This window comes from Salvelinus alpinus, chromosome 29 (assembly GCF_045679555.1).
Source record: "Salvelinus alpinus chromosome 29, SLU_Salpinus.1, whole genome shotgun sequence".
In the NCBI taxonomy this organism is placed as follows: domain Eukaryota; kingdom Metazoa; phylum Chordata; class Actinopteri; order Salmoniformes; family Salmonidae; genus Salvelinus; species Salvelinus alpinus.
The window spans coordinates 17,507,625-17,523,053 of NC_092114.1; the positions used below are offsets into that span (position 1 = coordinate 17,507,625).

The window sequence follows — 15,429 nt, forward strand, 5'->3', positions numbered from 1 at the left end:
TAGGATAGTAAAGTTTTGTGGTGTAGTAGTATAGCATAAGAGCGTAGAACACTTTAGTAGTATAGTAGTATAGGTCAGCATTGTATAGTATAGCAGCATAATTTAGTAGTATAGAATAGTTTGGTAGTATAGCAGTATAGTTTAGTACTGTACAATATAGTAGTATAATTTAGCAGTATAGTACAGCGGCATAATAGTATAGTATACCTTTGTAGTATAGTTTTATAGTATAGTAGTATAGTTTAGTAGCATAGTGGTATATCATAGTAGTATGGCATACTTTAGCAGTATGACAGCATAGTTTAGTATTGCATAGTATAGTGGTATAGTCTAGTAGTTTAGCATAATAGCATAGTATAGTTTACTTTTGTATACTATGGTAGTATAGGGCAGTAGTATAGTTTGGTAGTATGGCACGGTAGCATGGTTTAGTAGTATAGCAGTATATTATAGTTCAGTAGTATAGTTCAGTAGTTTAGTAGTATAGCATAGTAGTATAGTATAGCATATTATAGTAGTACAGTTTAGTAATATTTGTATTTGTATTAACTGTGAATCCCCATTAGCTGCTGCCAAAGCAGCTGGGTCCAGCAAAATTAAGGCAGTTTATAGAATTTTAAAACATTACAATACATTCACAGATTTCACAACACACTGTGTGCCCTCAGGCCCCTACTCCACCACTACCACATATCTACAGTACTAAATCCATGTGTATGTTTAGTGCATATGTTATCTTGTGTGTGTGTGTGTGTGTGTGTGTGTGTGTGTGTGTGTGTGTGTGTGTGTGTGTGTGTGTGTGTGTGTGTGTGTGTGTGTGTGTGTGTGTGTGTGTGTGTGTGTGTGTATTTATTTTAATGTCATTTTTTATTTCATTTTATTTAACCAGGTGTACACATCTGTGTGTGCCAATGTTTGTGTTGCTTCACAGTCCCCGCTGTTCCATAAGGTGTTTTTTATCTGTTTCATAAATCCAATTTTACTGCTTGAGTCAGTTACTTGATGTGGAATAGAGTTCCATGTAGTCATGGCTCTATGTAGTACTGTGTGCCTCCTATAGTCTGTTCTGGACTTGGGGACTGTGAAGAGACTATAGTATTGAGTAGTAGTATAACACAGTAGCATAGTAGTATAGCATAGTGGTATAGCATAGTAGTATAGTATAGTCGTGTAGTTTAGCAGTATAGTTCAGTAGTATAGTAGTACAGCAGCAAAGTAGTGTAGTTTAGTGGTATAGTTGTATAGTATAGCAGTATAGTATAGTAGTGTAGTTTGGTAGTGTGGTATAGTATAGTTTAGTAGCATAGCAGTATAGCATAGTAGTATAGCACAGCAGTATAGTATAGTACCGTAGTTTGGTAGTGTAGTATAGTATAGTTTAGTAGCATAGTAGTATAGCACAGCGGTATAGTATAGAGGTGTAGTTCAGCGGTAAAGAAGTATAACATAGTAGTATAGTATAGCAGTATAATATAGCTGTATAGTATAGTAGTAAAGTTTAGTAGTATAGTTCAGTGGTATACTAGTATAGCATAGCGGTATAGTATAGTTTAGTAGTGTGGTATGGTGGTGCAGTATAGTAGTATAGTACAGTGGAATAGTATAGCAGTACAGCATAGTAGTATAGTGGCATAGTATAGTAGTATAGTGTAGTGGTATGGAATAGTTCCGTAGTACAGCAGTATAGCATATCAGTATAGTATAGTTTAGCAGTGTAGTATGTCAGTGCAGAATAGTAGTATAGTAGTATAGTCCGGTAACACAGTATAGTTTAGTAGCAGTGTAATAGTATAGTACTGTGGCATAGTATAGCGGTGTAGTATAGTCTCCCGGTACAGTGTGGTAGTATCGTATAGTAGTATAGTTTACTAGTGTGGTTTGGTAGTATAGTATAGTTTAGTAGTATAGCAGTATAGTATAGTAATATAGCAGCATAGTATAGCAGTGTAGTTTAGTAGCATAGTAGTATAGCATAGTATAGTATTGGGGCGGCAAGTAGCCAAATGGTTAGTAACTGAAAGGTTGCTAGATCGAATCCCCGAGCTGACAAGGTAAAAATCGGTCGCTCTGGCCCTGAACAAGGCAGTTAACCCACTGTTCCTAGGTTATCATTGAAAATAAGAATGTGTTCTTAACTGACTTGCCTAGTTAAATAAAGGTTAAATAAAAAATAAATACACATATATATTATAGTAGTATAGTATAGTGGTATAGTGTAGTAGCATAGTACGGTGGCATAGTATAGTAGTATAGTATAATGGCATAGCATGGTAGTATAGTGCAGTATAGTAGCATAGTGGTATAGCAGTGTAGTGCAGTAGAATAGTATGGTGGTATAGTTTAGTAGTATAATAGTATAGCCTGGCAGTATAGTATACTAGTATGGTGTGGTAGTATAGTATAGCAGTATAGTGTAGTAGTATAGTATAGTGGAATAGCTTTGCGGTATAGTACGGCAGTATAGTATAGTGGTATAGTACCATAGTTTAGTAGTGTAGTACAGTGGTATAGTATAGCAGTATAGTTGCGTAGTTTAACAGCGTAGTGTAGTATAGTAGCATTGTGGTCTGGTATAGTAGTATAGTATAGTGGTATAGTTTAGTAGTATAGTATAGCGGTATAGTTTAATAGTTTAGTAGTATGGTATATTATAGTAGTATAGCATAGTATAGTATTGGGGCGGCAAGTAGCCTAGTGGTTAGAGTGTTGGGCCAGTAACCGAAAGGTTGCTAGATCGAATCCCCGAGCTGACAAGGTAAAAATCTGTCGTTCTGCCCCTGAACAAGGCAGTTAACCCACTGTTCCTAGGCCGTCATTGAAAATAAGAATTTGTTCTTAATTGACTTGCCTAGTTAAATACAGGTTAAAAAAATATCTATCTATATACATATAGTATAGTAGTATAGTATAGCATAGTAGTATAGTATAGTGGTATATTACGGTGGCATAGTATAGTAGTATAGTATAACGGCATATTACGGTGGCATAGTATAGTAGTATAGTATAACGGCATAGTATGGTAGTATAGTGCAGTATAGTAGCATAGTGGTATAGTAGTGTAGTGCAGTAGAATGTGTAGAATGTGGTATAGTCTAGTAGTATAATAGTATAGCCTGGCAGTATAGTATAGTAGTATGGTGTAGTAGTATAGTATATTAGTATAGTGTAGTGGTATAATATAGAAGTAGAGTTTTGCGGTATAGTTTTGTGGTATAGTATAGCGGTATAGCGGTGTAGTTTAGTAGTTTATTAGCATATTATAGTACAGCGGCATAGTATAGTGGCATATTTGAGCAGTATTGTATAGTGGTATAGTATAGTGGTATAGTTTAGTAGTATAGTATAGTATGGTGGTATAGTCTAGTAGTATAGTATAGGGGTATAATTTAACAGTTTAGTGGTATAGTATAGTGGTATAGTATAGTGGTATATTATAGTATAGTAGTATAGCATAGTAGTATAAGATTATGTCAAACAGAGTGGGAAAGATACATCTATTGCTGCTGCAAGGCCTGGAGCAAGGACACACACACACACACACACACACACACACACACACACACACACACACACACACACACACACACACACACACACACACACACACACACACACACACACACACACACACACGTCCTTGTGAGCGGCAGATGAAAAGAACTGTCTGATATCTGATACAGGGTTACCCCTCCTTACAAACACACCAATCACACACACACACACACACACACACACACACACACACACACACACACACACACACACACACACACACACACACACACACACACACACACACACACACACACACACACACACACACACACACACACACACACACACACACACACACTGTCGCAGCAGGACCAAAACTACTCAATACACACAGACTGTGTGTGTGCTTTGCTTTCTGATGACTCATGTGTTAATGGCCCCCTTACCAGGTGCTCGGCAGATGATGATGTCATCTGATCCTCTCACCAGGTGTTATCCTTCCTATCCGCCATCTCCTGTCCTCTCTCCCCCCAGCACCCCCCTGTCCTCTCTCCCCTCAGCCCCCCCTGTCCTCTCTCCCCCAGCCCTCCCCTGTCCTCTCTCCCCCAGCCCTCCCCTGTCCTCTCTCCCCCCAGCCCCCCCTGTCCTCTCTCCCCCAGCCCTCCCCTGTCCTCTCTCCCCCAGCCCTCCCCTGTCCTCTCTCCCCCAGCCCTCCCCTGTCCTCTCTCCCCCCAGCCCTCCCCTGTCCTCTCTCCCCCAGCCCTCCCCTGTCCTCTCTCCCCCAGCCCTCCCCTGTCCTCTCTCCCCCAGCCCTCCCCTGTCCTCTCTCCCCCAGCCCTCCCCTGTCCTCTCTCCCCCCAGCCCTCCCCTGTCCTCTCTCCCCCAGCCCTCCCCTGTCCTCTCTCCCCCAGCCCTCCCCTGTCCTCTCTCCCCCAGCCCTCCCCTGTCCTCTCTCCCCCAGCCCCCCCCTGTCCTCTCTCCCCCAGCCCCCCCTGTCCTCTCTCCCCCAGCCCTCCCCGTCCTCTCTCCTCTTAGCCCCCCCCTGTCCTCTCTCCCCCCAGCCCTCCCCTGTCCTCTCTCCCCCAGCCCTCCCCTGTCCTCTCTCCCCCAGCCCTCCCCTGTCCTCTCTCCCCCAGCCCTCCCCTGTCCTCTCTCCCCCAGCCCTAGCCTGCCCTCTCTCCCCCAGCCCTCCCCTGTCCTCTCTCCCCCAGCCCTCCCCTGTCCTCTCTCCCCCAGCCCTCCCCTGTCCTCTCTCCCCCAGCCCTAGCCTGCCCTCTCCTTGGTCTAACAGTTAAGACAGAGACAGAATGGTTATAGTAGGAATTTGACTAGTTATAACAGTTAAGACAGAGACAGAATGGTTATAGTAGGAATTTGACTAGTTATAACAGTTAAGACAGAGACAGAATGGTTATAGTAGGAATTTGACTAGTTATAACAGTTAAGACAGAGACAGAATGGTTATAGCAGGAATCTGACTAGTTATAACAGTTAACGCTACAGGTCTTTGAGCGGCCCCTCAATCCAGACTCAGTGCTCATTGGCCAGACCTGTGTGTGTGTGTGTGTGTGTGTGTGTGTGTGTGTGTGTGTGGTGGTCCAGATCAGATGTGATGTTATGTAACTTTATGAAAACACCTAAACAGTACCCTAGAGGACGCTGGGAAAAATGTTCCTGATAACAAACAGTTTATCTAACGGCAACACAAACACACTCCCTCCAAAAAACAACACACACTATCCTTTACAGGCACTCCAAAAACAACACACACACACACACACACACACACACACACACACACACACACACACACACACACACACACACACACACACACACACACACACACACACACACACACACACACACACACACACACACACACACACACACACACACACACTCTGGAGAGTCACTGCCCACACAAGACAACATCCATTTAGTATGAGAAAGTATGCTAGGGATGAAATAAAAAAAACAGAGTTTAAAAATGTTCTGGACTGAAAGGAAAGGAATGGTCAGAATGTTCTATATGAGAGAGAGACTGGTCTTTCACATTAGTTCCAACAGAAGGCTGACATATAGGCAGAGAGAAGGAATAGGAATGACATATATACAGTCCGACTAGCTCTCACAGTCTCACGTCATAATTACACGTTCCTCCATGTTTCTCAAGACGTAAAATGTTGAAGTCGTTGCAAACATTACATTTCGAGGTGGTTAAGGTTAGGCATTTACTCCAAATGGTTATGGTTAGGCATTTACTCCAAGTGGTTAAGGTTAGGCTTAAGGGTTAAGGTTTCGGCTTAAAACAAGATTGAAAAAAATTGCTGTATTTTAACTTGAACTTGCAACCTTTGGAATCAGATGCAGATGCTGACACCCATCCTCTATCCCTGTCCACTACGCCCTGATCTCTATCCCTGTCCACTACGCCCTGATCTCTATCCCTGTCCACTACGCCCTGATCTCTATCCCTGTCCACTACGCCCTGATCTCTATCCCTGTCCACTACGCCCTGATCTCTATCCCTGTCCACTACGCCCTGATCTCTATCCCTGTCCACTACGCCCTGATCTCTATCCCTGTCCACTACGCCCTGATCTCTATCCCTGTCCACTACGCCCTGATCTCTATCCCTGTCCACTACGCCCTGATCTCTATCCCTGTCCACTACGCCCTGATCTCTATCCCTGTCCACTACACCCTGATCTCTACCCCTGATCTCTATCCCTGTCCACTACGCCCTGATCTCTATCCCTGTCCACTACGCCCTGATCTCTATCCCTGTCCACTACGCCCTGATCTCTATCCCTGTCCACTACGCCCTGATCTCTATCCCTGTCCACTACGCCCTGATCTCTATCCCTGTCCACTACGCCCTGATCTCTATCCCTGTCCACTACGCCCTGATCTCTATCCCTGTCCACTACGCCCTGATCTCTATCCCTGTCCACTACGCCCTGATCTCTATCCCTGTCCACTACGCCCTGATCTCTATCCCTGTCCACTACGCCCTGATCTCTATCCCTGTCCACTACGCCCTGATCTCTATCCCTGTCCACTACGCCCTGATCTCTATCCCTGTCCACTACGCCCTGATCTCTATCCCTGTCCACTACGCCCTGATCTCTATCCCTGTCCACTACACCCTGATCTCTACCCCTGATCTCTATCCCTGTCCACTACGCCCTGATCTCTATCCCTGTCCACTACGCCCTGATCTCTATCCCTGTCCACTACGCCCTGATCTCTATCCCTGTCCACTACGCCCTGATCTCTATCCCTGTCCACTACGCCCTGATCTCTATCCCTGTCCACTACGCCCTGATCTCTATCCCTGTCCACTACGCCCTGATCTCTATCCCTGTCCACTACGCCCTGATCTCTATCCCTGTCCACTACGCCCTGATCTCTATCCCTGTCCACTACGCCCTGATCTCTATCCCTGTCCACTACGCCCTGATCTCTATCCCTGTCCACTACGCCCTGATCTCTATCCCTGTCCACTACGCCCTGATCTCTATCCCTGTCCACTACGCCCTGATCTCTATCCCTGTCCACTACGCCCTGATCTCTATCCCTGTCCACTACGCCCTGATCTCTATCCCTGTCCACTACGCCCTGATCTCTATCCCTGTCCACTACGCCCTGATCTCTATCCCTGTCCACTACACCCATCCTCTATCCCTGTCCACTACGCCCTGATCTCTATCCCTGTCCACTACGCCCTGATCTCTATCCCTGTCCACTACGCCCTGATCTCTATCCCTGTCCACTACGCCCTGATCTCTATCCCTGTCCACTACGCCCTGATCTCTATCCCTGTCCACTACGCCCTGATCTCTATCCCTGTCCACTACGCCCAGATCTCTATCCCTGTCCACTACGCCCTGATCTCTATCCCTGTCCACTACACCCATCCTCTATCCCTGTCCACTACGCCCTGATCTCTATCCCTGTCCACTACGCCCTGATCTCTATCCCTGTCCACTACGCCCTGATCTCTATCCCTGTCCACTACGCCCTGATCTCTATCCCTGTCCACTACGCCCTGATCTCTATCCCTGTCCACTACGCCCTGATCTCTATCCCTGTCCACTACGCCCTGATCTCTATCCCTGTCCACTACGCCCTGATCTCTATCCCTGTCCACTACGCCCTGATCTCTATCCCTGTCCACTACGCCCTGATCTCTATCCCTGTCCACTACGCCCTGATCTCTATCCCTGTCCACTACGCCCTGATCTCTATCCCTGTCCACTACGCCCTGATCTCTATCCCTGTCCACTACGCCCTGATCTCTATCCCTGTCCACTACGCCCTGATCTCTATCCCTGTCCACTACGCCCTGATCTCTACCCCTGATCTCTATCCCTGATCTCTATCCCTGTCCACTACGCCCTGATCTCTATCCCTGATCTCTATCCCTGTCCACTACGCCCTGATCTCTACCCCTGATCTCTATCCCTGATCTCTATCCCTGTCCACTACGCCCTGATCTCTACCCCTGATCTCTACCCCTGATCTCTATCCCTGTCCACTACGCCCTGATCTCTACCCCTGTCCACTACGCCCTGATCTCTACCCCTGATCTCTATCCCTGATCTCTATCCCTGTCCACTACGCCCTGATCTCTACCCCTGATCTCTACCCCTGTCCACTACGCCCTGATCTCTACCCCTGATCTCTATCCCTGTCCACTACGCCCTGATCTCTACCCCTGATCTCTATCCCTGATCTCTATCCCTGTCCACTACGCCCTGATCTCTACCCCTGATCTCTATCCCTGTCCACTACACCCTGATCTCTACCCCTGATCTCTATCCCTGTCCACTACGCCCTGATCTCTACCCCTGATCTCTACCCCTGATCTCTATCCCTGTCCACTACGCCCTGATCTCTATCCCTGTCCACTACGCCCTGATCTCTACCCCTGATCTCTATCCCTGATCTCTATCCCTGTCCACTACGCCCTGATCTCTATCCCTGTCCACTACACCCTGATCTCTACCCCTGATCTCTATCCCTGATCTCTATCCCTGTCCACTACGCCCTGATCTCTATCCCTGTCCACTACACCCTGATCTCTACCCCTGATCTCTATCCCTGATCTCTATCCCTGATCTCTATCCCTGTCCACTACGCCCTGATCTCTATCCCTGATCTATATCCCTGATCTCTATCCCTGATCTCTACCCCTGATCTCTATCCCTGATCTCTATCCCTGTCCACTACGCCCTGATCTCTATCCCTGTCCACTACACCCTGATCTCTATCCCTGATCTCTATCCCTGTCCACTACGCCCTGATCTCTATCCCTGTCCACTACACCCTGATCTCTATCCCTGTCCACTACGCCCTGATCTCTATCCCTGTCCACTACACCCTGATCTCTATCCCTGATCTCTATCCCTGTCCACTAAACCCTGATCTCTATCCCTGTCCACTACACCCTGATCTCTATCCCTGATCTCTACCCCTGATCTCTATCCCTGATCTCTATCCCTGTCCACTACACCCTGATCTCTATCCCTGTCCACTACACCCTGATCTCTATCCCTGTCCACTACACCCTGATCTCTATCCCTGTATTAGTCAAAGACAGACAGACAGACAGACAGACAGACAGACAGACAGACAGACAGACAGACACAGACACAGACACACACACACACACACACACACACACACACACACACACACACACACACACACACACACACACACACACACACACACACACACACACACACACACACACACACACACACACACACACACACACACACACACACACAGAGACTCATTGTGAAACACTGATGTAAAGTCCGGCCAAAAAGGAAAGGAGGGCCTCATGGAACAGCTACAGGAAGTACTCTCTGTTCCCTTCCTGTTCCTATACCGACCTCTTTGTGTGTGTGTGTGTGTGTGTGTGTGTGTGTGTGTGTGTGTGTGTGTGTGTGTGTGTGTGTGTGTGTGTGTGTGTGTGTGTGTGTGTGGTTTGCACGTCCTTTCCAAGAACCAGGAAAACCTATCACAATACAGATATGAGCAGGGATGAAATATAAAATGAGTATACGCTGAATGATGGTTGAGAGAAACATTAAGCAAATTAACTGCCACACACAGACACACACACACACACACAGAGACACACACAGAGACACACACAGAGACACACAGACACACACACACAGAGACACACACAGAGACACACACACACACACACACACACACACACACACACAACACACACACACACACACACACACACACACACACACACACACACACACACACACATACACACAGAGACACACACAGACGCCCACACAGAGACACACACAGACACACACACAGACACACACACACAGAGACACACACAGAGGCAATGTAGACAGGTAGTAAGCGTAGACAGGTAGAGGCAGTGTAGACAGGTAGAGGCAGTGTAGACAGGTAGAGGCAGTGTAGACAGGTAGAGGCAGTGTAGACAGGTAGAGGCAGTGTAGACAGGTAGAGGCAGTGTAGACAGGTAGTAAGCGTAGAGGGGCCCCAGTGTTAAGGATCAGCGTGGCAGACGTGTTGCCTACCCTTACCCCCTGGGGGCTGCCCGTCAGGAAGTCCAGGATCCAGTTGCAGAGGGAGGTGTTTAGTCCCAGGGTTCTTAGCTAAGTGATGAACTTTGAGGGCACTATGGTGTTGAACGCTGAGCTGTAGTCAATGAACAGCATTCTCACATAGGTGTTCATTTTGTCTAGGTGGGAAAGAGTAGTGTGGAGTGCGATTGAGATTGCGTCATCTGTGGATCTGTTGCGGCAGTATGCGAATTTGACTGGGTCTAGGGTTTCTGGGATAATGGTGTTGATGTGAGCCATGACCAGCCTTTCAAAGTACCTCATGGCTACAGACGTGAGTGCTACGGGTCGGTAGTCATTTAGGCAGGTTACCTTGGTGTTCTTGGGCACAGGGACTATGGTGGTCTGCTTGAAACATGTTGGTTTTATTGAAAATGTCTGTGAAGACACTTGTCAGTTGGTCAGCTCATGCTCAGAGTAGGTGTCCTGGTAATCCGTCTGGCCCTGCGGCCTTGTGTATGTTGACCTGTTCAGCCTCTCATCAAGGCATGTGTGAGTGATGTCACATCAGACATAATCAGCCTCTCGTCAAGGCATGTGTGAGTGATGTCACATCAGACATAATCAGCCTCTAGTCAAGGCATGTGTGAGTGATGTCACATCAGACATAATCAGCCTCTCGTCAAGACATGTGTGTGATGTCACATCAGACATAATCAGCCTCTCGTCAAGACATGTGTGAGTGATGTCACATCAGACATAATCAGCCTCTAGTCAAGACATGTGTGAGTGATGTCACATCAGACATAATCAGCCTCTCATCAAGGCATGTGTGAGTGATGTCACATCAGACATAATCAGCCTCTCATCAAGGCATGTGTGAGTGATGTCACATCAGACATAATCAGCCTCTAGTCAAGACATGTGTGAGTGATGTCACATCAGACATAATCAGCCTCTAGTCAAGGCATGTGTGAGTGATGTCACATCAGACATAATCAGCCTCTAGTCAAGGCATGTGTGAGTGATGTCACATCAGACATAATCAGCCTCTAGTCAAGACATGTGTGAGTGATGTCAAATCAGACATAATCAGCCTCTCGTCAAGGCATGTGTGAGTGATGTCACATCAGACATAATCAGCCTCTAGTCAAGACATGTGTGAGTGATGTCACATCAGACATAATCAGCCTCTCATCAAGACATGTGTGAGTGATGTCACATCAGACATAATCAGCCTCTAGTCAAGGCATGTGTGAGTGATGTCACATCAGACATAATCAGCCTCTAGTCAAGGCATGTGTGAGTGATGTCACATCAGACACCATCAGCCTCTAGTCAAGACATGTGTGAGTGATGTCACATCAGACATAATCAGCCTCTCATCAAGGCATGTGTGAGTGATGTCACATCAGACATAATCAGCCTCTAGTCAAGGCATGTGTGAGTGATGTCACATCAGACATAATCAGCCTCTAGTCAAGGCATGTGTGAGTGATGTCACATCAGACATAATCAGCCTCTCGTCAAGACATGTGTGAGTGATGTCACATCAGACAAAATCAGCCTCTCGTCAAGACATGTGTGAGTGATGTCACATCAGACATAATCAGCCTCTCATCAAGGCATGTGTGAGTGATGTCACATCAGACATAATCAGCCTCTAGTCAAGACATGTGTGAGTGATGTCACATCAGACATAATCAGCCTCTCATCAAGGCATGTGTGAGTGATGTCACATCAGACATAATCAGCCTCTCATCAAGGCATGTGTGACTGATGTCACATCAGACATAATCAGCCTCTCATCAAGGCATGTGTGAGTGATGTCACATCAGACATAATCAGCCTCTAGTCAAGACATGTGTGAGTGATGTCACATCAGACATAATCAGCCTCTCGTCAAGGCATGTGTGAGTGATGTCACATCAGACATAATCAGCCTCTAGTCAAGACATGTGTGAGTGATGTCACATCAGACATAATCAGCCTCTCATCAAGGCATGTGTGAGTGATGTCACATCAGACACAATCAGCCTCTCATCAAGGCATGTGTGAGTGATGTCACATCAGACATAATCAGCCTCTCATCAAGGCATGTGTGAGTGATGTCACATCAGACATAATCAGCCTCTAGTCAAGGCATGTGTGAGTGATGTCACATCAGACATAATCAGCCTCTAGTCAAGACATGTGTGAGTGATGTCACATCAGACATAATCAGCCCCTAGTCAAGACATGTGTGAGTGATGTCACATCAGACATAATCAGCCTCTCGTCAAGGCATGTGTGAGTGATGTCACATCAGACATAATCAGCCTCTAGTCAAGACATGTGTGAGTGATGTCACATCAGACATAATCAGCCTCTCGTCAAGACATGTGTGAGTGATGTCACATCAGACATAATCAGCCTCTCATCAAGGCATGTGTGAGTGATGTCACATCAGACATAATCAGCCTCTCATCAAGACATGTGTGAGTGATGTCACATCAGACATAATCAGCCTCTAGTCAAGACATGTGTGAGTGATGTCACATCAGACATAATCAGCCTCTCGTCAAGGCATGTGTGAGTGATGTCACATCAGACATAATCAGCCTCTAGTCAAGACATGTGTGAGTGATGTCACATCAGACATAATCAGCCTCTCATCAAGGCATGTGTGAGTGATGTCACATCAGACACAATCAGCCTCTCATCAAGGCATGTGTGAGTGATGTCACATCAGACATAATCAGCCTCTCATCAAGGCATGTGTGAGTGATGTCACATCAGACATAATCAGCCTCTAGTCAAGGCATGTGTGAGTGATGTCACATCAGACATAATCAGCCTCTAGTCAAGACATGTGTGAGTGATGTCACATCAGACATAATCAGCCTCTAGTCAAGACATGTGTGAGTGATGTCACATCAGACATAATCAGCCTCTCGTCAAGGCATGTGTGAGTGATGTCACATCAGACATAATCAGCCTCTAGTCAAGACATGTGTGAGTGATGTCACATCAGACATAATCAGCCTCTCGTCAAGACATGTGTGAGTGATGTCACATCAGACATAATCAGCCTCTCATCAAGGCATGTGTGAGTGATGTCAAATCAGACATAATCAGCCTCTCATCAAGGCATGTGTGAGTGATGTCACATCAGACATAATCAGCCTCTCATCAAGGCATGTGTGAGTGATGTCACATCAGACATAATCAGCCTCTAGTCAAGGCATGTGTGAGTGATGTCACATCAGACATAATCAGCCTCTAGTCAAGGCATGTGTGAGTGATGTCACATCAGACATAATCAGCCTCTAGTCAAGGCATGTGTGAGTGATGTCACATCAGACATAATCAGCCTCTAGTCAAGACATGTGTGAGTGATGTCACATCAGACACCATCAGCCTCTCATCAAGGCATGTGTGAGTGATGTCACATCAGACATAATCAGCCTCTAGTCAAGACATGTGTGAGTGATGTCACATCAGACACCATCAGCCTCTAGTCAAGACATGTGTGAGTGATGTCACATCAGACACCATCAGCCTCTAGTCAAGACATGTGTGAGTGATGTCACATCAGACACCATCAGCCTCTAGTCAAGACATGTGTGAGTGATGTCACATCAGACATAATCAGCCTCTAGTCAAGGCATGTGTGAGTGATGTCACATCAGACATAATCAGCCTCTAGTCAAGGCATGTGTGAGTGATGTCACATCAGACACCATCAGCCTCTAGTCAAGGCATGTGTGAGTGATGTCACATCAGACATAATCAGCCTCTAGTCAAGGCATGTGTGAGTGATGTCACATCAGACATAATCAGCCTCTCATCAAGGCATGTGTGAGTGATGTCACATCAGACATAATCAGCCTCTCATCAAGGCATGTGTGAGGGCTACACCACTGCTTATAACTAACTATAAGTTAACTATCTAAGACAGGGGTGTCAAACTCATCGAGCTGGACAGCCAATAAACTGTATGAATGTCGGTTCATTATCATTTCTACAGTTTCCATTTGGATTTAGTCATTTGAAAGTATATTAAGTTCGTTCCCCCCGCCATTTTCTTTTCTCCACAAAAAACTAAATGAACATACTCAAGCCACCCGAGCGCTTGTAACTCCTGATCTAAAATGTTCCAGATAAATGACCTCTAAATGACCTCCAGATAAATGACCTCCAGATAAATGATCTCCAGATAAATGACCTCTAAATGATCTCCAGATAAATGATCTCCAGATAAATGACCTCCAGATAAATGACCTCTAGATACATTTTCTCCAGATAAATGATCTCCAGATAAATGATCTCCAGATAAATGACCTCCAGATAAATGATCTCCAGATAAATGATCTCCAGATAAATGACCTCCAGATAAATGACCTCCAGATAAATGATCTCCAGATAAATGATCTCCAGATAAATGACCTCCAGATAAATGACCTCCAGATAAATGATCTCCAGATAAATGACCTCCAGATAAATGACCTCCAGATAAATGAACTCCAGATAAATGATCTCCAGATAAATTACCTCCAGATAAATGATCTCCAGATAAATGACCTCCAGATAAATGATCTCCAGATAAATGATCTCCAGATAAATGATCTCCAGATAATTTGATTTCCTAACTTAAGAGCTAAGTGGCTAGCTTGCAAGTTCAAGCTTCTTGGTTACAGCGGAGACAAATAATCAACTCCTGGATAAAGACTCCTGTTGCTTAAATTTGATTGTGAGTAAACAAAAAAATTATATTTATTTGTATTTTTTTGACGTTTTGGAAATAAATAGCGCCCCTTGTGGTACAGGAACCGTATGAAGGAATAAATATCTAGATACCACCAAACCGTGTGTGTGTGTGTGTGTGTGTGTGTGTGTGTGTGTGTGTGTGTGTGTGTGTGTGTGTGTGTGTGTGTGTGTGTGTGTGTGTGTGTGTGTGTGTGTGTGTGTGTGTGTGTGTGTGTGTGTGTGTGTGTGTGTGTGTGTGTGTGTGTGTGTGTGTGTGTGTGTGTGTGTGTGTGTGTGTGTGTGTGTGTGTGTGTGTGTGTGTACTCACGGTCGGGTTGCGGTGGTCTGGTACTCTGTAGTTAGGGTTCTGAAGCAGTCTGCAGCCGTCCTTAGCCAGTCTCTGGACCAGCTCTAGTCTCGTCAGCTCCTCGCGGCCACACACACCGTCCGGACGCACACACACACTCCCCACGTTGCCGCGGAGCGAACACACCCCCCCCAGCTGTAAGGAGGGGGGCTGAGAGAACAGGTAGCTTAGTCCACAGCCCAACGACATCATCAGGGTTAGAGGTTAAATATGAGGGCAGGTTAACACCCCCAAATAACTCTCTCTATTTCGATCTAATCT

The 15,429-nt window shown here is 45.9% G+C and overlaps 1 protein-coding gene across 3 annotated transcripts in view; it reads right to left on the reverse strand.

Moving 5' to 3' along the window:
* The window catches only part of LOC139559187 (rap guanine nucleotide exchange factor 5-like), a 95,803-nt gene that overhangs the window by 25,689 nt on the left and 54,685 nt on the right, over window positions 1-15,429 (reverse strand). For all 3 annotated transcript variants that reach the window (XM_071374962.1, XM_071374960.1, XM_071374961.1), the window contains exon 9: window positions 15,130-15,318. In XM_071374962.1, coding sequence (XP_071231063.1) covers window positions 15,130-15,318 — 189 coding nt within the window. The remainder of the gene's footprint in view (window positions 1-15,129; window positions 15,319-15,429) is intronic.